General features: G+C 42.2%; 1 protein-coding gene across 3 annotated transcripts in view; it reads left to right on the forward strand.

Moving 5' to 3' along the window:
- The window catches only part of bcl7a (BAF chromatin remodeling complex subunit BCL7A), a 61,904-nt gene that overhangs the window by 9,789 nt on the left and 24,218 nt on the right, over window positions 1–27,897 (forward strand). The window contains exon 1 of one of the 3 annotated variants that reach the window (XM_041203483.1): window positions 7,785–7,840. The exons of the other annotated variants lie outside the window; for them this stretch is intronic. Coding sequence (XP_041059417.1) covers window positions 7,800–7,840 — 41 coding nt within the window. The 5' untranslated portion in view covers window positions 7,785–7,799. Of the gene's footprint in view, window positions 1–7,784; window positions 7,841–27,897 lie in introns of those variants that run through there. 3 annotated transcript variants of the gene reach the window in all.

Below are 27,897 nucleotides of genomic sequence, written 5' to 3' on the forward strand. Positions count from 1 at the left end.
GAAAAGCTACTGGCAAGTTTAAGTATTGGTTGAATTTTCAGATGATGGCCAAGAAGTAATGTCCAGGGACTGGCAGAATGGGGTGAGAGAGTGGACAAAGAAAATGCAATGCAAGTACTGCTAATGGGTCTGGAAAGTACTGTCAGAAAACAATCATGTACTGGAGAAAGAACCTTCCACAATGCAAGAGGATGATCTCGCAACAGTCATCCTGATGGACATAAGTGCAATTAGAGGCCATAGCTTGAATAGATTACACAATGAAATAAACATGGAACAGTACTGGAACAAAGCTAGGAGCAGACATCCTCATGATTGTGAAGTTTTGAAGGCTGCCAATAAACTTGAAGGTAGACTAATAGAGTCAAAACAAAGGGAATTACATAGTTGAAGAGAGTTTGGAGTTTATTCTGAGGTAACATGTAAGGTACAACCAGCTTTGTCATGTAGGTGGGTTTGCATTGAGAAGTCCTTGCACTGAGAAGTTGGTAATTGTATGGCTAGTTGCTCGGGGTTTTGAAGAAAGATTTGGTTGTACACTTGCTGAGGTGGACTCTCCCACTGCTGAAAAATAACCTTGAGCTCTTTTGGCCAGATATTCATAGGGTGTGGATCAGTTGACATTATGCAGGACAATACTTTTGAGTGAAGCATCTCTGAAACTGCCCAGAAAGGCAGCAGCAGTAGGAAAGCTATGGAAAGTAATGTTTGTGGCCTGAATGATGCTTCCAGACATGGTATTTTTCAGTGAGATCTGTTTGCTGAAAATGGGTACAGTTCAACCAAAAAAACCCACAAAGTTTTATTGGTGTTGTAAAAGGAAGCAACTTCATGATGTACAAGGCACAAGTCAGGATTGTAATGGCGTGCTCTGCACTTGCCTAGATGAATGCAATTCCAGGGCAAAGCCCGCTTGATCGGCACCCCCATCCATCATCTTCATTCCCTCCACCAGTGGTGCACATTGGCGACAAAATGAAGCATTTGAGGTGCACTTCGGCAATTTACTAAGGTTCCTTCAACAGCACCTTACAATTCTGTGACCTTTGCTACCTATAAAAATGAGGGCAGCAGACACATAGGAACACCATCACCTGCAAGTTTCCCTCCAAGTCACACACCACCCTGATTTGGATCTATATTGCCATTCTTTCACTGTCTCTGGGTCAAAAAACTGGAACTCCCTCCTGAACAACATTGTGGGTGTAACTACATCACATAGACTGCACTGGTTCATGATTGTGGCTCACTGACACCAAGTGTGGTTAGGGATGGGCACCAAATTCTGGCCTTGCCAGTGATTCTCACATCCCAGGAACAGAGAGCATGCTACTTCTATTTATAACATCAATCCTACATTTGCATGTACTTCTGTTCTCATATTTTTAACTTTTGCACTATAAATACATCCACATTTATGATGAATTGTGCAGTAGATGAATCAGGTTTTCTTGGCACACTTCTGGCAGTGGCAAAGCTGCAGCATCTTAGTTTTGTATTTCCTAGCTCCTCAACCTGAAACATTCTTTATGCTTCAACTGGCTCTACTTCACTGCTTCCCAAATTGTTTTAGGTTTTGCTGTATTGTGTAATAATTAAAGATAGTTTGTATGATTCTTGCCTGCACATGCTCTGCTTCAATTATTCCCTCCCCTCAAACCCCTCTTCACCTGCATGACCTTTTAAATTTGCTGCAACAGATTTAACCTGCTTTCCCATATTTTACATTCAATTCCTTTCAATTAATCAAGTAAAACAATTTACCCTACCATTCTCCTCTATACTGTACTTAAACAAAAATACTCAAGACTCATATTGATGTAAGCTTTGCTCCACAACCTCCCACACCAGGTACAATTTTTGTGGCTATGACTTCTACTTTTTGAGTTAGTTGAGCAGATCACTCCAATCTTTCTATTTCAAGGATTCCAATGATGTCCAATAGGGACAGCTTAAGACATGGTTGCAACTTTTACCAAATAAAATGGAATCCCATTTGACCATACAAGAAAATATGCCCATTTAAAGAATTGCATATAAGGTTGAGTATAGATAAATTGAATTGTATTATCCTTGGGATTAACTTCTTCCCCCTGATCAGTGCAATTTGAGGTAATCCATCTTTTTTGAGTTTCAGTAATTTTGTTCAGTGGTTTCTGCGACTTCCTTTGGAAATAGTTTTGAGGAATACCAGAACATCATAACTGCTCTTCCTCACTTCCACACTTGCAAGGTTTCATTTTTGTGAATTACTTTCTTATTAACTTAACCTGACACAATCCATCAAAGCCTGAGCTGACTTTCAGATATTCCTTTAACCTTTTCAAATCACTTTCCCATACCTATGCAATTAAAAATGACCTCAAGAGCCCTGTAATTGGTAGCGTACTAGAGAACAGATCTGATACTGTTCCACCAATCGGTCACCATATACTGGTAATAGGTTTACTTCTGGAGAGCTTGCTGTGTGGTCGTTTAAGCTCACACGTAGATTATTTGAAATTAAAATTAATACTAAATTTATGCTAAAATCAACAGGAGAGTGTCATAGAATGGCAGCTGGTGGTGGGATCCCTTTTGAAACCAGGAGTGGAATTGAATAGAGAATTTGAGGCTGATAAAATCAGCTTGTCTGTTGGAAATAGTGGAAGATGGTTGGCCGAATATGGATGCTGATGAGGTGGTGGGGGGGAATGGGGGGTGTGAATACAAAATCATAGTAAAATGATTGCGATAGAATGTTCTTACTATGGATGAGGAAAAGGACATTTCAGTTCTCATGTGGAAGGTGGTGTCATCAGAGTAACAGTATATGAGATGGTGAAACTGGGAGAAAACAGCTGACAGGAAGTAGGGTGGTGAGCATTATCCGTGTTGTTGGAGTGGGCTTTATAGGTTTTTCTCTGGAAAGCAGGTTCCTGGAGATAGACAAGTCTGATGAGGGAGAATCAGCTGGGCCACGTAAAGGTGTAGATGGTGTAGTGTTGAAAATTGCATTGTGCACTTTGTCCACTTAAAACTGCCATACTCATATACCAGCGAAGGAAGTCTAGCAGGAGAATAAAGGAATCTGTTTCAACAGCACATGTAGTTCTGATTCTGAATACTTCTTACTAAATCTTCCCAAGAACTTCGTAATGGTGACAAAGAGGGTTACAAGAAACACTGCTTTCAGGCATGGAACTTTTGGAAGGTTTTGTCTTCTTTCTGTAGACAGCACAGCATTTTAAGTTAGAGATTTAGGAGGGAAAACATTGAGACCATAGCCTGTTGTTGGACACACAGATGAGGCATCCCATCTCTGGATTAGCAACAGAGAGGCCTTCATGATGTACAGCCACACTGATCTTGTAAAAATAACAATCCAATCAAAAAATTAATCTCTGATCATTAGAGAAGTTTTTATTGAATGACCCAGATCCTTGATCTCACATTATAAAGAAGCAAACAAGACAATTGACCAATATTGCACGATTGGGGCAACCAGCAAATGTGACCCCGGTGATGTTGAATATGTTGAACAGAAAATCAAAACACAAACGATGGAAATTTGTTTCAATTCAATTATGTCAAAAAGCACTTGAGAAAGCCAAAGCTGTTGGAGCTGCAGGAGTTAGCAAGATCAGTAGCTCTGGATTTGGAGGTAATGAGGATGAAGTTGCCAACAGTAACCATTAGACTGAGTTCATCTCCAGTGAACATTGTTCGTTGCTTAGATGCCAGGAAACTGCCTGCAAAGCAACAACAGCAGTCTGTCAGTTTTGTGTTGTCTAAACGATGTTTCCACTATGACAGTGCTTATCTATACTGGACTGAATGTCCTGCTGCTGACAAAGTAGAAAATTTGTGGGGAAACTCAACCACTTTGCTGGTGTTTGGTCTTAATTGATTTTGATGAATGACAATACCACCAGAAGGGTGCAATATGTGTACACCACAGCAAAAGGGTGAGAATGTAGATAATGTAGCGTGGATGACCCTGAGTATACTTTTGTGCTCTCTTACTGACACAGCAATTGGCCGCGTGTGTCAGTGACCATTGGCTGCTCAGATATAGATGCTGTCATAGATATAGGGGCATCTATCAGGCTCGTGGGAGACAAATGTTCGACAAACTTCAGGATTGCCCCCATCCCTTCCCCTTAAGAGTGACAAACCACTGAACGTTCTTGGAACTTTTGAAACACCAGTCTCATTCAAAGACACTAGAACAAATGCTGTATTCTATGTCATACCTGGAGAATGTGACACTTGTCAGTTCCCACAAAGCAACAGATCTCCCCTCTGTGGTTTGACAAGACATCACTAAGTGGGAATGGATTAAAGTATACAAATGGACTGCATGCCGGATCAAACAAAGGTTGTCAGCAAGTTGCGCAAATGCCTATTTTGACCCTGAGAAATTGACCATTTAGTTTGGGATGCAAGCTTGATTGGCTTAGGTGCAGTTCTCGTGCAGGAAGACCAACAGGTACACATCAATCATTGTGAAGGCAAGCAGATCGCTATTGCCCAAAGAGCAATGATAACAAACAGAGGGAAGCACACTCAATCACATGGTATATCTTACACTTCCATCCCTGCTTGTGTAGAAGTGAATTTGAAGTAATAACTGATCATAGACCACTAGTAAGCTTATTCACCAATCCACATAGCAAACCACCCACTTGTAGTTTGAATGTCCAACACACTCAATGTGGAACTGATACTCTTGAATAATCAGCTAAGCAAGCTAACCGAGTGGAGTATCTTTTATAACTTCCGTTACCAACTGTCTGTCTTGTTAGTCATGAAGAAAAGGTTGCTGAACAGTGTCTTAACTGCATAAACCTAAATGCGGTGCCAAAGTTGCTAAGACAAACTGATATCAAAGTGGCAACAAAACGAGATGAGCTGTTGCAACAGTGTTTGACAGCTATAGAATCTCAAAACTGGAAAGACATGATTGAGAGAGTGTCTATAAACTAAATCGCTCATGCACTACTAGGTCTTCACAATTTTCGAAATGAGCTCATTGTCACAACTGCATCTGATCTAGTGTTATGCAGCAAATGTATTGTCATTCCGCAATAATTGAGGGAATGTTTTGTAGATGTAGCACATGAAAGTCACCAGGGAATTGTTAAAAGCAAACAATTCCTTGGGGGGAAAGTATGGCTCCCAGGAATTGACTGCATAGAGAACTATCAGTCAGCGTTTGTCATGTCAAGCAACCACAATGTCAAATATTCGTGATCCTCTCGAGATGCCTGAGTTACCTGCAGGACCGTGGATAGAGGTTAGCATTGATTTCCCAGATTTGGCACTGGTGTGAACACCTTGTCACTGACAGCAGAGTCCCAATCATAGAGATAGTTAACGCCTACTTCCATGAACTTGACCAGAATTTTTGCTTTGTTTGGAGCCCCTCAGTGAGAAATGACAATGCACCCCCATTCAATAGCGATTGAGTTCAGTAAATTCACTCATCAAAAACCCACACCCCATTGGCTAAGAGATAATGAAGAAGTTGAGATTAATGCACACCTGGGAAAAAGTGGTGCATACAGCTACAGCTGAGAGCAAGTCATGTGAGCAAGAGTTGTATCGTTTTCTTCGCAACTAATGACTCAACTACTGGAAAGCTTCACGCTACACTCATCTTTGCATATCCTATGCGCACATGTCTTCTTGAGCTACCCAATAGAGCTAATGATCAACATGTATGTAAATGAGATTGGTAACAAAGGGCGAAATGAAAATGAATGCAGAGAGAAACATGAAGTTTAGAGCCACGGTGCTAAAGCCAGGAGCTTAAATGCTTGTGAAATGTAATGGTCATGTTGGGAAGCAAACAACCACTTATGACATCCACCCATATGTTGTGACCAACATAAAAGGATCAATGGTTGCTGCTACGCATGGCTTGCAAATTTGCAAATCATCTCTCAAAACTCATCATTTAAAAACACCATTTGTAAGCATCGAATCTGATTCTGATATTGATATATCTCTGAAGAGCATGAGTTAAATGAGATTACACCTGATGTCAGATGATATCTGCATTGGAGAAACCATCCATCACATTTAAGTGATTATGGTACAAAGTAAACTATTTTCAGTTGGTGAGCAAATCTTTCATTTGATGTGACTGAGTGCATTGTTAAATTGATACATGTACTAGGTTTACTGGTGAAGTTGAATGTTCAAATTATGCATAAGCTTATTGGAACATGCTTGGCCTCCTTTGTGAAGAAGGGGAAGAGGATGGTGTTGAAAATTTCATTGTGAATTTTGTCCACTTAAGGCTATCATATCCATATACCAGCAGACGGAGTCTAGAAACAGAATAAAGGAATACATGTTCTAACTGCACATGCATTTCTGATTCTGAATGCTACTTACTGAATCTTGCTGTTTCTTCCCAAGAATTTCACAAGATGGGAGGAAATTTGCAGTTTAGTTAAAGAAACCAAATGAAATTCGTATGGTCAGGGTAGGGGCTGATTCTTTAGTTGTAACTGATACTTGTTTATTTTTGTATATGTTCCTTTTGTGTTTGAGATTTGGAGTTGTCATTGTGACCAAAAATCCAAAATCTTAATGACCACCTTCAGAAATGGCTGGGCAATGTAACATAGGATTACTTTCAACCTTGAGTAATAGACTACTGCCTTGTGAAATGGTAGTTTCTTATATGATAGTCATGAAGTAAGGGTTGAGACATTGTTTTAGACTATCAGCTTGTGATCTTGTTGTCATGCACATCTGGAATGCCTCTTCAGCATGATTCACTTGTCATTGCTTTGATGATCTTCCAAGCCGTTGACTGTATCTGATACCGTGTATTTAAAAATACGTTACCTTCACATGGCCTTCTAACAAAACTATACTTCTGGTTAATAAAAACAAAAAAATGCTGTAAACGTGCAACAAACTAAGCAGCACCTGTGGAGAGAGAAATGCAAGTTGACGTTTTGGGTCAATGACCTGAAATGGTAGCCCTGCCTGACCATCCTGCAGTAGTTTGCTTTAGAAAACACATTATCTAGCCTCCTTTTAAATTTGAGCCGTGTACAATGACTTGTCCTCTGACTTGTCTTAACATGGAACCTTACCACCCAATATTTGTTGTCCCATTGGTGTTCCTTCTTCAAATCATTGTCTTTGACTCATCTGCCCCTAATCGCTCTTGTTGATTCTATTCAAAGATGAACTTGCTACAAGTTGCTCATTGTAAATTATCTTTTCCTCAATTTCTTGTAATGCAATCGCTGCAAATTGATTTCTTGCATGCTCCTCAGTGGATCAGTGAAAGTCTAGTATATCTCCAATCTTGATGCAGCTAATTTTTATTCATTTGTGGGATGCGGGTGTCACTGGCTAGGCCAGCATTTATTGCCCATCCCTAATTGCCCTTGAAGGTGGTGGTGTGCTGCCTCCTTGAACCGCTGCAGCCAAAGTGGTGTAGGTGTACCGACAGTGCTGTTAGGGAGGAAGCCCAGGATTTTGACCCAGCGATAGTGAAGGAACAGAGATATAGTTCCAAGTCAGGATGGTGAGTGGCTTGGCAGGAAACTTCCAGTTGGTGTTCCCATGCATCTGCCCTCCTTGTCCTTCTAAATGATAGTGGTTGTGGGTTTGGGAGGTGCTGTCTAAGGAGCCTTGTTGAGTTCCCGCAGTGCATCTTGTAGGTGGTACACATTGTTGCCACTATGCATCGGTATTAGAGGGAGTGAATGTCTTTGGCTCAACTTATTTCTCTGCCTCAACTTACTTATTTGCCTAGCAACATTGTTGACTACTACTTCTGATGTCAAATGAAACTTTCCCATGACTGTTACTCAGTGCTATTCCTGTGGTTAGTGTAATGTTGAACTTTGCTCTCGCTGCATGCTTTTAACTAGTGCGGGATTTAAAATGTCTTGAATAGCTCCTCCTGGCTTCAACCCTATATAATTGCTCAGGATGAGTTCAAATAATGCTTAAGAAATTAAGGAATTTATTAGTGGGTGGAGGAGAGAAAATAAATTTGGCTTAATACCATCCAAACTTATTGAGCTATTGTGCTGTGTTGATGTTTGGTTGTTAAGAAATTTATTTCATCAGGAGGTATGAAGTTTTGGAGACATCAAGTTTATTTTCAGCTGGAAAATTATTTAATTCTTAAAGTCAGCATGCTGTAGAATGTAATCAAGTATGGCAGACCAAATAGTTTTCTTCCCCATCTCACCGTCCCAAAAGCATTGACTTGTGGTGCATTCAGTTGCCAGAAATTTGGCAGGCTTGGTGTACCATTATGGTTGTGTCTGATGTTACCTTTATCCAATTTGTGCAGTACTGTATATCTTCTCTCCTCTCTTCTTGCACATAAGCTAGTTATTTGGTTGTAACTCCACCTTTGGGTTCCTGCAATAAAGCAGTTAGATTGAATTCGGAGATTGACTTTATTTTGAACAGATATTTGGTGTTGTGTGGCACTACCACTGTGCTAAATGGGATAGATTACGAACAGATCCAGCAATTCAAAACTGGGCGTCTATGAGGCGCTGTGGACTATCAGCAGCAGCAGAATTGTACTCGAACACAGCCTGTAACCTCATGGCTTGGCATATCCCCCACTCTACCATTACCATCAAGCCAGGAGAATCAACCCTGGTTCACTGAAGAGTGCTGGAGGGCATGCCAGGAGCAGCACCAGGCATACCTGAAAATGAGGTGTCAAACAGGTGAGGCTATAACACAAGACTATTTACGTGCCATTTACGTGCATAAGCAGCAAGTGATAGTCAGGGCTAAGTGATCCCACAACTATCAGATCTAAGCTCTGTGGTCCTGCCACGTCCAATCATGAATGGCAGTGGACAGTTAAACAACTCACTGGAGGAGGAGGCTCCACAAATATCCCCATCCTCAATGAAGGAGTCCAGCACATCAATGCAAAAGATGAGGCTGAAGCATTTGCTACACTCTTCAGAAGTGCCATAGATGATCCATCTCAGCCTCCTCCAGAGATCTCCAGCATCACAGATGCTAGTCTTTAGCCAATTCGATTCACTCCTCATGATATCAAGATAAAGCAAAATACTGCGTTTGTTGGAAATCCAAAACAAAAACAGAAAATGCTGGAAAAATTCAGCAAGTCTAACAGTATCTGTGGAGATAGAAAAAAAGAGTTAACGTTTCAAGTCCGTATGACTCTTCAGAGCTAAAGAGAAGTAAACGTGATGAAATTTATATTGTTTAAGGGGATGGAGCAGGTGAAGCTGGATAGAAGGCCAGTGATAAGTGGAGGCAAAGGGGAGATTGCCAAAGATGTCAAGAAATGGCAGCAGGCATTGGATACTGCAAAGGCTATGGGCCCTGACAACATTCCGGCAATAGTACTGAACACTTGTGCTCCAGAACTTGCTGTGCCCCTAGCCAAGCTGTTCCAGTACAGCTACAGCACCAGCATCTACCTGGCTATGTGGAAAATTGCCCAGGCATGTCCTGTACACAAAAAGAAGGACAAATCTAACCCGGCCAATTATTGCCCCATCAGTCTACTCTCAATAATTAGTAAAATAATGGAAAGGGTCATCAACAGCGCTATCAAGCGACACCTGCTTAGCAATAACCTGCTCACTGATGCCCAGTTTGAGTTCTGGCAGGGCCACTCAGCTCCTGACCTCATTACAGCCTTGGTTCAAACATGGTTAAAAGAGCTGAACTCCCGAGATGAGAGCATGACTGCCCTTAACATCAAGGCAGCATTTGACCAAGTGTGGCATTGAGGAGCCCTAGCAAAACTGGAGTCAATGGGAATCGGGGAAAACTTTCTGGTTGGAGTCATACCTAGCACAAAGGAAGATGGTTGTGATTGTTGGAGGTCAATAATCTTGGCTGCAGGAGATCACTGCAGGAGGTCCTCAGGATAGTGTCCTCAACCCAACCATCTTCAGCTGCTTCCATCGTAAAGTCAGAAGTGGGGATGTTTGCTGATGAATATTCAATGTTCAGCACCATTCACATCTTCTCAGATACTGAAGCAGTCCATGTCCAAATATAGCAAGACCTGGACAATATCCACTTGGGCTGATGTGTGGCATGAGTGTTATTTGTCACTTAAGTGCCAGGCAATGACCATCTCCAACAAGGGAGAATCCAACCATCGCCCCATGATGTTCAATGGCATTACCATCACTGAATCTCCCACTATCAACATCCTGGGGGGAGGGGGCTTTTAACCATTGACCAGAAACTGAACCTGACTATCCATATAAATACTGTGGCTACAAGAGCAGGTCAGAGGCTAGGAATTGTGCGACAGATCACCTACCTGCTGACTCCCCAAAGCCTGTCCGTCTTCTACAAGGCACAAACCAGGAGTGTGATGGAATACTCCCCACTTGCCTGGATGAGTGCAGCTCCCATAACACCCAAGAAACTTGACACTGTCCAGGACAAAGCAGCCCTGTTGATTGGCTCCGCATCCTCAAACATTCACTCCCTCCACCAATGCACAGTAATGGCTGTGTGTACCATCTGCAAGATGCCCTACAGTAATTCACCAAGGCCCCCTCGACAGCACCTTCCAAACCCACGACCACTACCACCTAGAAGGACATGGGCAGCAGATAGATGGGAACACCACCACTTGGAAGTTCCCCTCCAAGTCACTCAACATCCTGACTTGGAAATATATTGTTGTTTCTCCAGTTTTGCTGGGTCAAAATCCTGGAACTCCCTTCCTTCCTTCCTAACAGCACTGTGGGTGTACCTACACCACGTGGACTGCAGCAGTTCAAGAAGGCAGCTTACCACCACCTTCTTGAGGGCAGCTAGGGATGGGCAATAAATGCTGGCCCAGCCAGCAAAGCCCGCATCCTGTGAATGAATTTAAAAAAAGATTGGAAGGTGGTATTTGCAAACTTAATTTTCTCTTTCATTACTTAGTTGCATGCTGTCCTCTTGCTCAGCCTGCATGCATGACCTCGACTTTCGGTTGCTTGCCATTTCAATTCACCATCTTGTTCTCATGCTCACATTTTTGTCCTCTGCCTGCTACAATGTTCTAGTGAAGCCCAACGCAAGCTGAAGGAATACTTCACCTTCGATTAGGCACTACAGCCTTCTGGTCTTGACATAAGAGTTCAACAGCTTAATACCATGAACTCTGCCCTCCCTATTGAATTCTCCACCCCCACCCCAAGTGCTACACTGACCTTTTTTGTAAACATATTCCATTATTTTGTTTTCAGACTGCGCTGTCCTTTATTCTGCTATTAACACTTACTCTGGATCAAAGCTTAGTCTTTAACACTATTGTCACCATTTCCTTTGCCTTGTGTTCCATGGCATCTTTGTCCTCTAATCTATCTTTGACCTTCTATTTTGCTCCATCGGCTCCTCCCTCCTTTTTCACAAGCATTTCCAGTTCCGAAGAGTAATATTGCACTCAAAATATTGCACTTACTCTTCTCCTTATGCAGATGCTGTCAGACCTGCTGAGTTTTTCCAACATTTTCTGTGTTTATTTAAAATTTGGTTTTGTTGTACCACAACCACCAGCTACAAATGACGGTCTAAACAGGGACATTGGTTATCAGACATGTAACTTGACAGCGCCCTGGGGATAAATGAGGGCTTGAAACTTTATTACTAGTGTAGTGCTTTTTGCTGTCCCGGGGTCATGAGAAGTACTACATCAGTGCCTTTTTTTGACTTTCATCCAAGCTGCAGCAAAGCAATGTGTTAGATCATGTTTTTGATGTAGGAAGAATGCAGCATGTCTGTGGTTGCAGTTGTTGGCATTGAGCATGTGAAGTATCTGGAAAATGCTTCAATCACAATATTGAAACACAAAATACTGGAAATACCCTGGTCACGCAGCACCTGTGGAGAGAGAAACAGTTTGCAATGATCTTGCACCAGAACTGACGAAAGTTAGAGATCTAACAAATCTTAAGCAAGTACAGGAACTAGAAAAGGGAGGAGGGGAGGAAAGAACAAAAGGTCTATGATGGGGTTGAAGTTGGAAAAGATTAGATGACAAAAGAGGTGATGATGATGATAGGTAAAGGGGGGGATGGTACTGGGGCAAATAGATGATGCAAGGTAAAGGGGGAGGATGGTACTGGAGCAGATAGATCAACAAAAGATGGATCTAGAAGAGGTATAAATGTGAATTGCAGACTAGTCACCTACAGCTGTTGTCCAGGGAAACTGAGGCCGAGGTTATAATCAGTGAGTTCCAAAAGCTGAAGTGCCATATTGATGAGTCCCTTAAAGCCTGTGTTGAGCTACACTGGAACAGTGCTAGGGGGCCAAGGTTCAAGTGCGGAGAATAAAATTGCAGACTTCTGGACTGAAGGGCTCTTCCACAAAGCAGTTACCCAATCCGCACTTGACCATGCCTAATGTAGGAGAGACCACTTCGTGAGCATTGAATACAATGTGGTAAATTGAAAGAAAATACTAATAAATTGCTCTTTCACTTAGAAGGAGTGTTTGGAGCCCTGGATGGTGGGAAGAGAGGAGGTAAAATAGCAGGTGTCTCCTGTGTTTACATGGGAGGGTGCTGTGGGAGTGGGGGAATGTTGGGGTGATTGAAAAGTGGAGGAGGGTGATGCAGAGTAGATGGTCCCCTCAATGCTGAAAGGGGAAGCTGTGTTTGGTGATAGTATTAGGATGGAGGCAGAAGAAATTGTTTGGAACGACCTGATCAGATGAAATGTAAGAACAAAAAGGGCTCTCGGAAGGAGCGAGCAGAATTGTGGAAAATGGGTTGGACACTGTTGAGCCCTGTCACCCATAATGGAGAGCCATCCATGGTTGAGGAAGAAGGCAGATCTATCCTACGAAAAATGGCATTGTCATAGCAGATATGGTGGAGAAACTGGGAGAATGGAAGAAAGTCTTTCAGGAGACTGGGAGAAAATGTCAGGGTAGCTTGGAGTCAGTGGGCTTATTGTGGATATTGGTCTGTTGTTTGAATCATCATTTCTGGTCCATTTGGAGCAAAATCCTTTCAATGGTGCTTTGTTCCATCCAGGAAATTGCTGAGAATTGACCTGTAAGCCACATTATCACTTATAGTCCAATGACAAAAGTTTGGTGTTGGTGCGATGCCAAACCTGCGGAGTGCAAATTGGGTGTTGAGGCCTAAACTGATAGTGCAAGAATGAAACTTATCCCTGCAGTGTTTAACTGCTTGTTCTGATGTCAGATTGGGTTGTGACTATTTAGACTGCATTTATATGATAACTGCTGTTTTAATGTGCAGTAAATTACTTTGAACCACCCCTAGAGCTGTAACTTAAGTGGCTTTGAGATTGATGTTAATTATCAGATGTATTGCCATTGCTGGTTCAACTTAGAACTCTTAACTTAATTATTTCCCTTTATCAACTTCATTCTATAAAGCTTGAGGATTCAAAATAGTATTAATGAACAGCCTGATTTTCAATTGGATTATCAAGTTTCATACTACTTCAGAAGAAATTATTTTTGTCCCTACTCAGCTGTTTTTGTGAAATGGGATCATGACCACACTGGCACTCTTGAGCACTGGGATATGCATCTGAAAACAGAAATGATCCCTAATTTCTACTTCCTATAATTGCAGCACCAGATATAATCTATATTGACGTTTTCTTCAGCCAAGGTATCACATTGTGGATTTATGCAAGGCTACTTTGTGATCTTTGTCAGAGCAGAATTCAAGCTACCTATAATTAGCAAACTTCCTTTGTGGCTATAAGTCAGACATATTTGGAGGGTAGAGGGATGCCCTGGGGTGTCGAAGTAGGGGATATGACATATTCAGGGGAAAAGAAAGAAGTATAAGATCTCTCCTGGGCAATAATGAAGAGCTTAATGTGTTTCTGGGAACTAATAGAATGATTACAGTACAGAACGCCATTTGGCCCAACCTGTCTGTGCTGGCTCTCTGCAAGAGCAACACTTGTCCCATTCTCCTGCCTTTTCCTCATGGCCATGCAGTTTTTTTTCTCTTCAGATAATTATCCAATTCTCTTTTGAAGGCTTTGATTGAAACTGCCTCCACACACTCAGGTAGTGCATTTCAGATCCTATCCACCTGCTTTGTAAGAAAACGTTTTTCCTCATGTCGCTGTTACTACTTTAACCAATCACTTAAAATTGGTGTCCTCTTGTTCTTGATCCTTCCATTGGAAGCAGTTTCTCCTTATCTACTTTGTCCAGACCTCTCATGATTCTGAGCACCTCTTTCAAATCTCATCTTAATCTTTTTTCCAAGAACAGCTCCAGCCGCTATAATCTATCCACGTAACTGGTGAGATGAGAATCTTCATTATTGTGAACACTTTCTGCACCCGATGAAAAGCCTTCACATCCTTCCTAAACTGTGGTGGCCAGAACTGGGCACAGTGCTTCATTTGACTCTGAATCAGTGTTTCATATAGGTTTATCATAACTGCCTTGCTTTTGTACTCTTGGTGGTAAGACAATTCTTTGTGACATGGTGGTCAATTTTGTTAAACATTACCTGGTGTGGCTCAGAAGTTCCACTCTTGATAGGCAGCCTCTTCTACATTTGCTGCAGAGGAAGACAGTGGTCTGAGGAGGTGCATGATTCACTGGCCTCTGTTTTCTCTGGGCCCTCTTCAGGCCACTTGAGCATTTTGTTTCTGCTCACCTCTTCCAATGCCCTTCCAAACAGTCAGTCTTCAGAGGTCACAGGCATCAGTGACTGTCTCCCAGTTGTTGGTGTAAATGACCACTATCTTCATATCTTGCTTGCAGGTGCCCTTTATAGTGGAGGTATATGCGTCCAGGGGATCGTAGTCCAGTGGCCAGTTAACTCTACAGAAGGTCTTGGGGTGTACTGCTGTCATCTATCTGATGAATGGGCCAAGCCAGTGCAGAAGTTGTTGACTTTGCACTGAGTGTATGCTGATGGAATTAGCATGCTCCAAGACTTCCGAATTAGTGACCTTGTCCTGCCGAGAGATGCTGAAGATATATGTCTGAGACAGTGAAGATGGAAACTTTTATCCTGCTTTAGCATGTGTTGTCCAAGTCTCATCACTGCAGAGGAGTGCACTGAGGATGCAGTCTTGGTACACTCGCAGTTTGCCTTTCAGTCAAGTTGCTGCTGTTCCATACTTTCACTCATCTTGGACATAATAGCTGCAGCTTTTGCAATGCATGTGTTGATTTCCGCAACCAGTGACAAATTTCTGGTGATTGGAGCCTAGAAATGTGAAGCTATTAATGACCTCCATGGTCAATGCTGATAGATGGCAACATCCTGGTCAATGACATTTGGTTTGACCATCATCAGGAAAACAAATTCTTTGCAGCCTTGAGAATCTATCTGTTTGCTGCTGAAGGTATTCCTCGATATAGAATGCTAGTGTGGCATTGTCAGCGTAGAGCCAATCTCTGATGAGGACTTGGTGTACCTTTTTGTTTTGGATCTCAAGCGAGCAAGGCAGAACAGCTTTCCATCAATTCTGGTATGTAAGTAGACATCCCCTGGATGACCAGAAGGCTAATGACAGCAACAATGAGAATAGTATGCCCGAGAGTGTTATTGTTAGAACACAACCCTATTTGACTCCACTGTGGATCTCAAAGGGTTCCGATGTTGCACCACCATAGCTGATCTTATCCATCATATTGTTATGGAAAGAGGAGATCACATTGAGTAGCTTCAATGGGCAGCCAGTTTTCTCCAGCTTAAATAGACAGCCTCTGCTCATGTAGTTGAATGCTTTGGTGAGGTTGTTGAAGGCAATATGTAATGGTCTCCTTTGTTCACAGCGTTTTTCTTGCTGCTGTCCAACTGAGAAGATAATGTCAATTGTAGTTCTTCCAGTTCTGAAGCCAGATTGGGATTTATGGTAGATGGTTCAGCAGGATCTGCAATCTGACAAGGCAACACTTGGCAAATACTTCTCCCATGATACTCAGCAGGGAAATGCCTCAATAGTAATTGCATTCGCTGCAGTCACCTTGTTCTTATACAGGGTCACAAGTCTTTACATCTCTCATCCTGGGGCACTGTCCCCTCCCTCCAGCAGAGACAGAAGTTTGTGCAGATGCTGCAGCAGTGTTGGTTTCATGTGCTTGATGAGTTAAGGTGGCATGACGTCAGTACCTGGAGCTTTGCCTGTGGCAGGTGAGTCAGTAGCTTTGCTAAGCTTTTCGTAGGTTGAATATCCACCTCTGCCATGGCGGGCAGGCTTTGTATGGTCTCTGGAGCTTCTTCAGTGACGGTGTTCTCCCTAGAGTACAATTCAAGGTAGTGCTCCACCCATCTCTCCCACTGTTTATAGCAGTTAGTGGTGACCTCCCCTATCTTTGTTTTCAATGCATTCTCTTCACTTTGCTGATGGACCTGTTGCCTTTTTGATTCCTTCAAACATGCCCCTAGCAATCCCTGTGTCAAAGGATGTCCGTAAACAGTAGTCATTGGTAAACTGCTTAGCAGTCTGTTGGACTTTACTGTGAATGGCTCTTAGTGCATTCAGAGCCTTAAGCTCAGATCTATCATGTAATTAATGACAGGTTTCATCACAGTGATCTTAACCTTGAACCAGTCAGCATTTTTTCCGCTCTTGCTTCCCATACGTTGAGAGTACGGTATTGTAGATGGTGTCTCGAAATATGTTCCATTTTGCTTCTGCACTCTGGGAATGCTGGGGAGCATCTTTTTGATTGAAAACAGAAAATGCTGGAAAAGCTCAGGTCTGGCAGCACCTGTGGAGAGAGAAAGAGTTAAAGTTTTGAGTCCTTATGACTTCAGAGCTGAAGAGAGGGAGAAATGTGATGGATTTTATACCCCTTGAAGAGAGGAGGTGGAGCAAAATAGAAAGTCTGGGGAGGCAGGAGCTCAGAGATTTGACAAAGATGTCATGGGCACAAGACAAAAGGGGATGTTAATGGTAGTGTTAAAGACTAAAGGAGATGCTGATAGTGACATAGAGGTAAGATAGCAGAATGTATTAATAGCAGAACAAGAGTCAGTGCTCTGTGAAAGCAAAACATGAGAACAAGTGACAGATGGCTTTGTGAGAGGGGAGCTGGGGAAAAATAGTTGGATTAAAAAAGGGGTGAAGATAGAGGAGAGAGTTCATGGTCTAAAGTTGTTGAACTCAATGTTAAGTTCAGTAGGCTGTAAAGTGCCTAATTGGAAGATGAGGCATTCCTTCGGTTTGCATTGGGCTTCGCTGGAACACTGCAGAATGGGCATGAGAGCAAGATCGTGAATTGAAATGGCATGTGACAGGATGGCCAGCGTCATGCTTGCGGACTGAGCGAAGGTGTTCCGCAAAGTAGTCACCTGGATGTCCATAGTGAAGAGGAGGCCGTTAGGGCCAGGAAACTGGAAATTGTTGATACGGATGTCCAGTTCCTCTGCACCTCCATCCCCCGCCAGGATGGTCTGAGGGCTGTCCGCTTCTTCTTTCTGCAGGGAGCCGAACAATCCCCATCCACCACCACTCTCCTTCACCTGGCTGAACTTGTTCTCACTGAACAATTTCTCCTTTTATTTGCCTCACTTCCTCCAAATATAAGTTGTGGCTATGGGTACCCACATGGGCCCCAGTTCTGTCTACCTTTTTGTGGGGTAATATTCCTTTTTCCAGTCCTACTCGGGCCCCCTCCCACAACTTTTTTTCCGGTACACCGATGACTGCATTGGTGCCTCATCAAGCTTTTGTCTGGGCGTAGGAAAAATTTATTGATTTTTGCTTCCAATTTCCACCCCTCTCTCATGTGGACTTGAGAGCAGGGTGGTCTGTCATTCCCACATGTCCTTCCTTGGCCTGCTGCAATGCTCCAGTGAAGCTCAATGCAAACTGGAGGAACAGCACCTCACCTTCTGACTAGGCACTTTACAGCCTTCTGTACTTAATATTGAGTTTAACAATTTTAGATCATGAACTTTCTCCTCCATCCCCACCTCCTTTCTGATCCCCCTTTTTCCAATAATTTATAATATTTAAAAAGATTTTTCTTTTCCCACCTATTTCTGTTATTTTTAAATTTATTTCCATCCATTGTTTTATCTCCACCTTTATAGCCTATTTCGATCCCTTCCCTCCACCCCACCCCCACTAGGGCTATCTGTCACTTGCTTGTCCTGCTTTCTACCCTTAATGTCACCATTTGCACATTCCTTAGCTAATATCACCATCGTCAACCCCCTTTGTACTTTTGTCTATGCCATCTTTGACAATCTCTTCTTTGCCTCCACCTATCACTGGCCCTCTATCCAGCTCTATCTGTCCCACCCCCCTCAACCAGCTTATATTTCACCTCATTTCTATACTTCCTTAGTTCTGATGAAGAGTCATATGGACTCGAAATGTTAACTGTGTTCCTCTCTGCAGATGCTGTCAGACCTGCTGAGTTTTTCCAGGTGTTTTTGTTTTTGTATTAATATGGCTGGTCTAGTTCAGTGTCTGATCAGTGATAATCCCCAAGGTGTTGATAGTGGGGGATTCAGTGATGGCAGTGCTGTTGAATGTCGAGGGGAGATGGTTAGATTTTCTCCTTTTGGAGATGGTTATTGCCCAGCACTTGTGTAGTGTGAATATTACTTGCCACTTATCTGCTCAAGCCTGAATGCTGTCCAGGCCTTGCTGCGTATGTGCACGGACTGCTTTAGTATCTGAGGAGTCGTGAATGGTATTGAACATTGTGCAGTCATCAGTTAACATCCCACTTCTGATATGATGGAGGGAAAGTCATTAATGGTGCAACTGAAGATGGCTGGGCCTAGGACACAGCCCTGAGGATCTCCTGCAGCAATGTCCTAGGACTGAGGTGGTTGACCTCAGCAACCACAGTCATCTTCCATTGTGCAAGGTATGACTCCAACCAGTATAGAGTTTTCTCCCTGATTCCCATTGACTCCATTTTCGCTCCTTGATGCGACGCTTGGTCAAATGCTGCCTCGATGTCAAGGGCAGTCACTTTCACCTCACCTCTGAAGTTCATGTTTGGACCAAGATTGTAATGAGGTCAGGTGCTGAATGCCCCTGGTGGAACTGAATGTCAGTGCACAGGTCATTGCTGAATAAGTGCTGCTTGATAGCACCGTCGATGACCCTTCCATTACTTTGCTGATGTTTGAGAGGAGATTCATGAGGTGGTAATTGGCCAGGTTGGATTTGTCTTGTTTTTTGTGGGCAGAACTTATTTAGGCATTTGCCACATTGCTGGGTAGATGCCAATGTTGTATCTGTACTTGGAACAGCTTGACTAGGGGCGTGACTAATTCTGGAGCACAAGTAGTCTTCACTACTGCTGGAATGTTGTCCCGGGCCTTTGCACTATCCAGTGCCATCAGCCGTTTCTTGATATCACATGGAATGAATCGAACTGGCTGAAGTCTGGCATCTGTGATGCTGGGGGAGGCTGAGATGGAGATCCACTTGGCACTTCACACTGAAGATGGCTGCAAATGTCTTTTATACTGATACGTTGGGCTCCCCCATCATTGAGGATAGGGCTTTTTGCGGAACCACCACCTGTTTAGTTGTTTAATTATCTACCGCCATTCATGACTGGATCAGGTAGGACTACAGAGCTTAGATCTGATCCATTGGCTGTGGAATCGCCTGGCTGTGTCTATCACATGCTGTTTCCACTGTTTGGCAGGCAAGTAGTGTTGTGTTGTAGCTTCATCAGGCTGTTACCTCATTTTTTTGGAATGCCTGGTGGTGCTCCTTGCATGCCCTCCTGCACTCTTCATTGAACCAGGGCTGATTCTCCTGGCTTGATGGTAATGGTAGAATGGGGGATGAGCTATGAGGTTACACATTGATTGCAATTCTTGCTGCTGATGGGGATGCCCAGTTTTAAGTTGCTAGATCTGCTCGAAATCTATCCCATTTAGCACGGTAGTATTACCACACAACGCTATTGAGGGTAACCTCAGTGTGAAGATGGGACTTCGTCTCCACAAGGACTGTGTAGTGGGACAGGACATACCCAGGTGATGCTTATGGCGGTGTCAGACAATGAGTAATTCAGACCTTGTCTGGGTGTTGCTTAGCTTTGTAGGGTTGACAGGGCTGTGTGCATTGTTGTTTCTGGTGCATAGGTTGATACTGTGTGCTCTGTGTGATTTAATTCCTTTTTAACTTTGTAGTGTTTTGGTATAACTGAGTGGTTTACTAGGCCATTGTTATGGCACAACCAATGGTCAGTGCTGAGCTGCTCAAATCCCAAAAGGAAACTTGAAACAACTGCCACAACTGTTTTGCAATTTGTATATATTTCAAGATGTGTGCCTTGAATTCAGTAGTAATAACACAACTGAGTCTTATAGGTTTCTTTCAAAAGCAAATTAAATCTTTATCAATAAAATAAAATGATAATAAGCACATACACAGGTTTACAAGTTACTACTATAATAACTTCTAGCTCCCCTCATTAATCTAACTCCCAGTTACACCTCCGTTAAGGCAACACTAAAACACAGATTTTAAAAAACCCAGGCAAAGTAACAAGATACCCTGAACAGTCAAATTCTAGGTGAGTTTTCTTTAATTTCAGTTCTTGCAGGCAGTGGTATGGGCATAGAGGCTGGAGGCTTTTCATGCCTGTTTGGCCTTAGAATGCCTTCCCTTGCACACAGCCTTCTCTCCTTTATACATATTTTCCCCTTTGAATGTAAATTCCCATTGTTTCACTATATCTTTAGATTATTATTAGAGGTATCAAGTCTATCATAGGACCGATTTTACTAGTAAGCTTTGGGAAAAATAAACACTGTTTGGCTTAGCCTATGTTGGCTAGGTGTAACAGCTTACCGCCTCTTTGAAATTCACTACTCTAATTTATCTAAAAATGCAGATGTTCTCTTTACACCTCACATTCTAAAACTCTAGCCATGTTTACTTATTTAACATTTCAAACCTAGCTTCTCTTGATACATCAAAGCACCCAGACCAACTGTCTGTAATTCAGTTAACACACACACAGACCGATTCCACTATAACTCTACAATAAATTCCAATAACATTATGAAAAGTTATATCTTCCTAACAGCCATTTCGGAGGGCAGTTAAGAATCAACAACTTTGTTGTGGGCCTGGAGTCACATGTAGGTCAGACCAGGTAAAAACAGCAGATTTCCTTCCCTAAAGGGCATTAGTGGACCAGATGGATTTTTACAACAATCCACAATAGTTTGTTTCATTGTGCCCCGAACAAAAGGAGCTACAGCAGTTTTGGGAAAATTTGCACCTCATTATCTCTGAGGAGCCACTAATGACTATCTGTGGACTATACAGCCCAACTTCAAAGAGAGCCATACAAAGGCAATCTGCATTTTATAACCTAGGCTGGCCAGAAGGAGATGGATTGTCTGCTAAGGCAAAGGCCCTGCAACTTTCCTTTCAATTCCTAATGGCTGTGATTTTGGAATCCAGATGGATACACATCTTTTGTCAAAGACCTGGTGGAGAGGTGGGAGTAATGTGACATGGGCCTTTGGCTTGTGGAACAAGTAATATTGCCTTGCTGAACTGCATGGATCAGTCTGCTTTTTACCATCTAATTAGCAGCTTCACAGACAAAGAACTCGGCCCAGGTGGAATACCTGGCCCCCATCTACACTGTTGCTGGAAATTTTGTACTGTCAGCTGCAAGACTAATTCATCTCAGTATGCCTGTCTCATCGTGTGAAGTCAGCACCACCGGAAAAGTGAATTATCCAGCATTGGTTTTCAACCCACCTGACTTCTGTGCAGTAATACCTCAGTGGACTTTGATTCTCAACTACGGAACAAATGTGAAACAATATTTCTCTGTGGTCTCTGTACTGTAAGCCTTTCTCTATCCCTCTCTTGACTATCTGAATCTGATGGGGACATTGCAAACCCCCTTTTTTGCACTTTAAGTGTGTACAAATAAATTAACCCTTTGAGTTCATTCTATCTCGAGTTTGCTGTGGGGTTATTAATAGAAAATTGGATTGCACTGAAACAGAGGGATTGGGAAGTACGCCACTGCTTATAAAGAGGGAAACAAATCAAAACATCTTTCTGTTTACAGATGAGTGATGAGAGGAGAAATTAGTGCTGTTCAAATTAGCCTGCCTCCCTCCCTCCTGTTTGTAACAGTCACTATTACTGAGACTAGCTTTTAACTCCAGATTTATTAATTCAATTTAAATTCCACCAGCTGCCACTGGGATTTGAACCAGTGACCCCCAAGCATTAGCCTGGGCCTCTGGATTTCTTGTCTAGTGACATTATCACTACACCTCTCCTGACTACTAGTCAGCAGTCTAGGCTGAAAATGAGAAGCAAACTAGCATGCAAATGGAAGCATGCTAACGCTCTTCACTCTCATACTAGATGCATCACATCGATCTGTTGGAAGCATTTTTGAATACACTTTCCCCTATTTATGAAGCCCAGGATCCCGTATGTGATATTACCCGCTTTTTCCTTCCCCTGCCATCTTTAGTGATTTGTGTGCATGTACCCCAAGATTCCTCTGCTTCTGCACCCACTTTAGAATTGTACCCATTATTTTATTTTATTTTCTTCTGTTCTTCCTACTAAAATGAATCGCACCTCTCTTCTGTGTTAAATTTCATCTGCCACTTGTCTGCCTGTTCCACTACTCAGTCTATCTTTCTGAAGTTTAGTAAAATCCTCCTCACAGTTCACAATACATCCAAACTTTATCATCTGCAGATTTTGAAATTGTGCCCTGTACACTCAAGTTTGTGACGTCAATGTGGAACGAGAAAAGCAGGGGCTCTGATGACTGGGGGAACCTTCACTATAAATCTTTATCCAGTCCAAAAACAACCCTTCATCACTATGCTCTTGTTTCTCAGTCACTCAGTTAGTTTTGTATCTATGCTGTTATTGTCCCTTTTCCTAAATCCACTTGATGAATAAGACTGACTTGGGTATTTAAATTTCTGCCTGTAATGCAGGGGAATTATCTGATTGATAGGGAATTTTGGTCTAATTTTAAATGCACATTTGCTTTTGTACCACATATAGGAAACTGGATATTTTAAATTCTGGTTACTGCTGCACTCCATATTCAGCTTGAAATACACAAGCTACTGCAGAAGAATAACGTGGCTTTGTGTTACATACACAAGGAACTCTTCCTGAACAATTACATTTAATTTGTAAGATCGGTTGAGATTTCCATGTTTACGTTTCAATTAAATTTTGTGCATATCCCAGTGAGGGAAATTAATACTGAGAGTTGGAACTCTTCTTGTTCTAAGTTCCCATTGGCAGCATCATGCCACTCCCAAGTCCAGTATCTCTCAGCCATTTGAAGAGCAACAGTCCCTTTACTTGCTCCAACAATGTGCCTCAGTCTCTAACCCTCAACCTTAAGCACATCTCCTTCTGCGTCAAGCAGCATTTCTGAAATGAGTCACTCTGCAATCTCTCTAATTTGATTAAATTGGCACTTAGATGCATTTGGTGGTTATAGGGCCATGCCCACTAAGTACTGGATTCCAACTGCTTAAATTTGCATTGAACATTTATAATTAGGATGAAAGTCTCTGCTGTAAGTTTGGATTGAATTTAAATGCAGATCTCGGAGATGAAGTCTAATAGCTAAATCACTGCCTCCTAATTTGCTGAAGAGTAGAAGATCTTCAATCAATGACTATTTGATGTAATGATTTGTTTTGTTTAATGGATGGCCCCTTAAGACTAAGATCGTTTGGAACTAATTGGATGGGTTCTTCAGACATTCTTTTTCTTCATATATGTTTAGCAGCCTTATTTTTATTTTATGATGCACTTTTCATTCAAAGCCTACCAGAAGTTTATCACTGGGAACTTGCACAGAGTTGACCAACTATTCTGCATTAAGATAGCTGCTGGAGAATGGATCCAATAAGACAAACTTCCATTTATATTAAGCCTTCTTTCAAAAAAAAAAGTTCTATGGTACCTTATGGGTATATGGAAAATCAGTGTCTGGTCGAAGAAGGCAGGATTAAGGGGTACAACCAAGGCTTTGTTGAAGGCATTTGTTTTAAGGAAATGTTTACCGGAGAGAAGAAAGGTGGAGAGGTTTAGGCAGTGAATTACTGAGGGGAAGCTGCCACCAATAATGGTTATGTACAGGGTTATAAGAAACAGCTGAGAATGTTTGGAGAGGTCGAAGGTACAGCTGAAGATATTTACATTGATGGGATTGGTTTAACAAGCCCCATGTAGAGTTGCTGACATGTTTGGTATCAATGAAGATAGTAAAGTGAGCTGTATGCTCTTTAACCAGTAGACAAAGTAAATTAAAGGTTCTATAGAATAGTAAGTGACTGTATTGTCTTTATAACTGCATTTCAGTTTTGTAGTTCATAACCAGTGCTTCATGCCAATGGTGTTCTCCCATTTTCCTGTGTCTTGGTGATCCCAAGGACATATGACCCATTCTTTATACTAGGTACAGTAACAATGATTTCTGTTGAACTCCTAGGATCACCACATTATCAAATATATGCTGGTCTTGCCACTCCCTATCTCTGTAACCTCTGAAAACCTTAAGATTTCTGCTTTTATTCTGGCCTCTTGTGCAATCCCAATTTATTTATTTTTTGCTCCTCCATTGACATCTTTGCCTCGGCTGCCCAGGCCCAGATCCACACCTATAGTCACTTGTCCTAATATCTCTCTGCTTTGTGTCAGATGTTTGCCTGATCGTTTTTCTTAAACATCCTACATAAATGGAAGTTGTACATTGGCACATGGATTCATAGGAGATGAAGGCTCGATTATACGAGCTGAATCTGAGCAAACTTTCTTACACAACTCAAAATACTATGTTTTATCATTTTCTTGTAAGTTTTCATTCTTATTTATGTTCCAACCGTATTTTTAATAGTGGAGAAAGCAAAATAGCGGCAAGAAGAATTTTCAAAGTGTAGTTTGATTTTTTTTAATGCTGCTGTCTGAAAGTATTTTTGAGGGTGTAGTTGCAGGAGAATAGAGACGCAATTCTTGATCCAATCCTGCCATGCCATGCCTTGAAATTTTTAGATAAGCTGAAAACCAGTTTCACAGGTCTGTGTTGCTTAAGGCACTTGGTATGCATGTACTGTATTTCTGTGTGCGTTGGCACATGTAGTACAAGTGCAGAACATGCTTCAGACAGCTAAAATGTGCTTCTGGTTCAGTGCCAGGAAAGGTGCTTGGGAATATCTGTCCTGCCCTGGGAAGACACTATTGCCACACGGCATAGGTCTGAGAATTGGTGTTAAACTCATCTGACACCACCTATTTTGTAAGTAAAAGCACTTTACTTGAGCTTTTTAAAGAAGTTAAATTTAATTCCTATGTTGCATTTCTAATCTCAGAATTGTGACATTTCTTGGCAGAAGTAGAGAGAATGTACAATTCTTCAATTGGGCGTAGGAAAAGGTGTCAGGTGATTTGGCTGGGCAACAGGCATCTTAAGAATAGCGCCACCAGGAACTGGGAGATGGATAGAGCCGATCTTATGAATAAATTTATAAATGTGAGCTTTAAGCATTACTTGAGTGGATATATGCTGGGATTTCTCCCTCATGTTCCTGTTACTGAAGTTGCACATTAAATCTGGGTTTTTTGTTCATTGGATGTGGGCATGACTGGCAAGGCCAGCATTTATTGCTGATGAGCCCATCCATAAATGCACTGGAGAATTTGGTGAATCCTGCAGTTGTTGTGGTGTTAGGGAGGGAGTTAAGTTTTGACCCAGCTATTGCAAAGGAATGGTGATATCATTCTAAGTCATGATGTATGACTTGGAAGGGGACCAGGTGGTGGTGTTCCTATATGCCTGCTGCCTTTGTTGTTCTAGGTAGTGAAGGTTACACTTTTGGAGGATGCCTTGATGAGGGCATCTTGCTGCAGTGCATCGTGTAGATTGGATTGTTCAACCTTTTTTGTGCATGGGGGCCGCATTTCAATTTCTCATTCGAGGGGCCAATGAGCAAATTTCAGAAAGGTGAGGTTTGGCACAACATTAAGCATGAATTTTAAAAGTTGAGGTATGAAGGTGTTGGGGGATTTCTCAATTACACATCTTGGGGTCTATTAATTTGCTGAGGGCTTCCTGTCGAATTAGCGTGGCCTAGAGAAAACAAGAGAAAGCCACGAGACCCCGGCTGGAGGCAAAGGCACAGTTGATTTTATTATTGTTGTAAGGAGAGATGTGGACTACACCAGAGTCACATCTAACGGATACAAGCATGTATCCAGTTTTTATAGTAAGACAGTTTCATTCATTGCTATGGCTAACAATGCAGCGGAGATGGTAAACAATACGTGGAGATAGTAAACAATACTTGGAGATTGCTTCCCATTTCATTTTAGCGATTGTACACAGTCAAGTTCATGTTACAATGCAGGTGGAGGTCAACTCTTAAAAGCAAAAAACTGCGTATGCTGGAAATCCGAAACAAAAATATCTGGAAAAACTCAGCAGGTCTGACAGCATCTGCAGAGAGGAATACAGTTAACGTTTTTAGTAAAGAGTCAATGGGACTCGAAACGTTAACTGTATTCCTCTCCGCAGATGCTGTCAGACCTGCTGAGTTGTTCCAGGTATTTTTGTTTTTGTTTGTAAGTATTGATAGCCTGTTAACAATCGGAGGTGAACTCAGATGAATATTGATAGTCTACTTTTGTCTAATTACAGACATCCATCTCTCTTTAACTGCCCTCCCGTACCAAAGGTTATGGGTGTTCACAATGCCCAGACGCTTCCGATTATTTTAAACACACAAAATACGCACACAACCCATGTCAACATCTGTCCCTATCTTACACAGATTTACATTATTAACTAGCTCAGCCTACTACCTTTGTTCTCAACTGACCCAGGCTCACAAGCAGCAGGGGTCCAAGCACTGGCACCAAGGAGTTGTCCCTACATACCTTTTTCATCTAGCTAATGTCGGTGGGGGGGACCCACCACACAGGGCAAGGAACCATGTTCCCTGACTGAAAATTCCCCACAACAGAGGAAAGAGACAACTTGTTAAGGAAAAATAAAGCAATGTCAGAACAATAAATTGATCATTTTAAAAAATGAGTAATTATTAAGGGTGACCATTAGATGGTGTGTATGTGTGGCTCACTCCCAACCTCAGGGTGCTCACTCACTCAACCACACCCACTCTGAGAGTGGGTGTGATTGTGTTGATGTAAGCAGGAGTGAGAACCTGGAGGCTGGCTCCTCACTCTTGCACTCTCTCTTGCTCACTCGCCCGTGCTTGTTCACACTGGAACCCATTGTGAGTATCGATAAGCAGGTTACTGCAAAATAAATACCCCTTTATAGCACTATTGACACTTTCCACCACTTAGCGAACAGACTCGGGCAATAATTAGCCGGATTGGATTTGTTCTGCTTTTAGTGACGGGACATAAATCTGGGCATTTTTTCCCTGTTGTCAAATAGATACCACTGTTCTAGCTGGTCTGGAACAGTTTGGCTAAGGGCGCAGCTATTTCTGGAGCTCAAGTCTTAAGCACTACAGATGGTATGTTATCAAGGGCTTTAGCTTTTCCTGTGTGCAGTGCGCTCAGTCATTTCTTGATATTGTGTGGAGTGAATCGATTTGGCTGAAGACTGGCATCTGTGGTAGCGGGGACCTCAAGCGAAGGCTAAGATGGATAATCCATTTCACACTTCTGGCTGAAGATGGCTGCAAATGCTTCAGCCCTGTCTTTTGCACTGACCACCTGGACTCTACCATCATTGAGGATGGGGATGTTCATGGAGCTTGCTTCTCTCCTGTTAATTGTTTGATTATCCTCCACCATTTATTACTGGATGTGGCAGAACTGCAGAGCTTTGATCTGATCCATTGCATGTTGGGTTGCTTAGTTTTGCCTTATGGCATGTGGCTTCTGTAGCATGCTTGTAGTTCTGTGGTACAAATTTGCT

This window comes from Carcharodon carcharias, chromosome 13, assembly GCF_017639515.1.
Source record: "Carcharodon carcharias isolate sCarCar2 chromosome 13, sCarCar2.pri, whole genome shotgun sequence".
NCBI lineage: Eukaryota > Metazoa > Chordata > Chondrichthyes > Lamniformes > Lamnidae > Carcharodon > Carcharodon carcharias.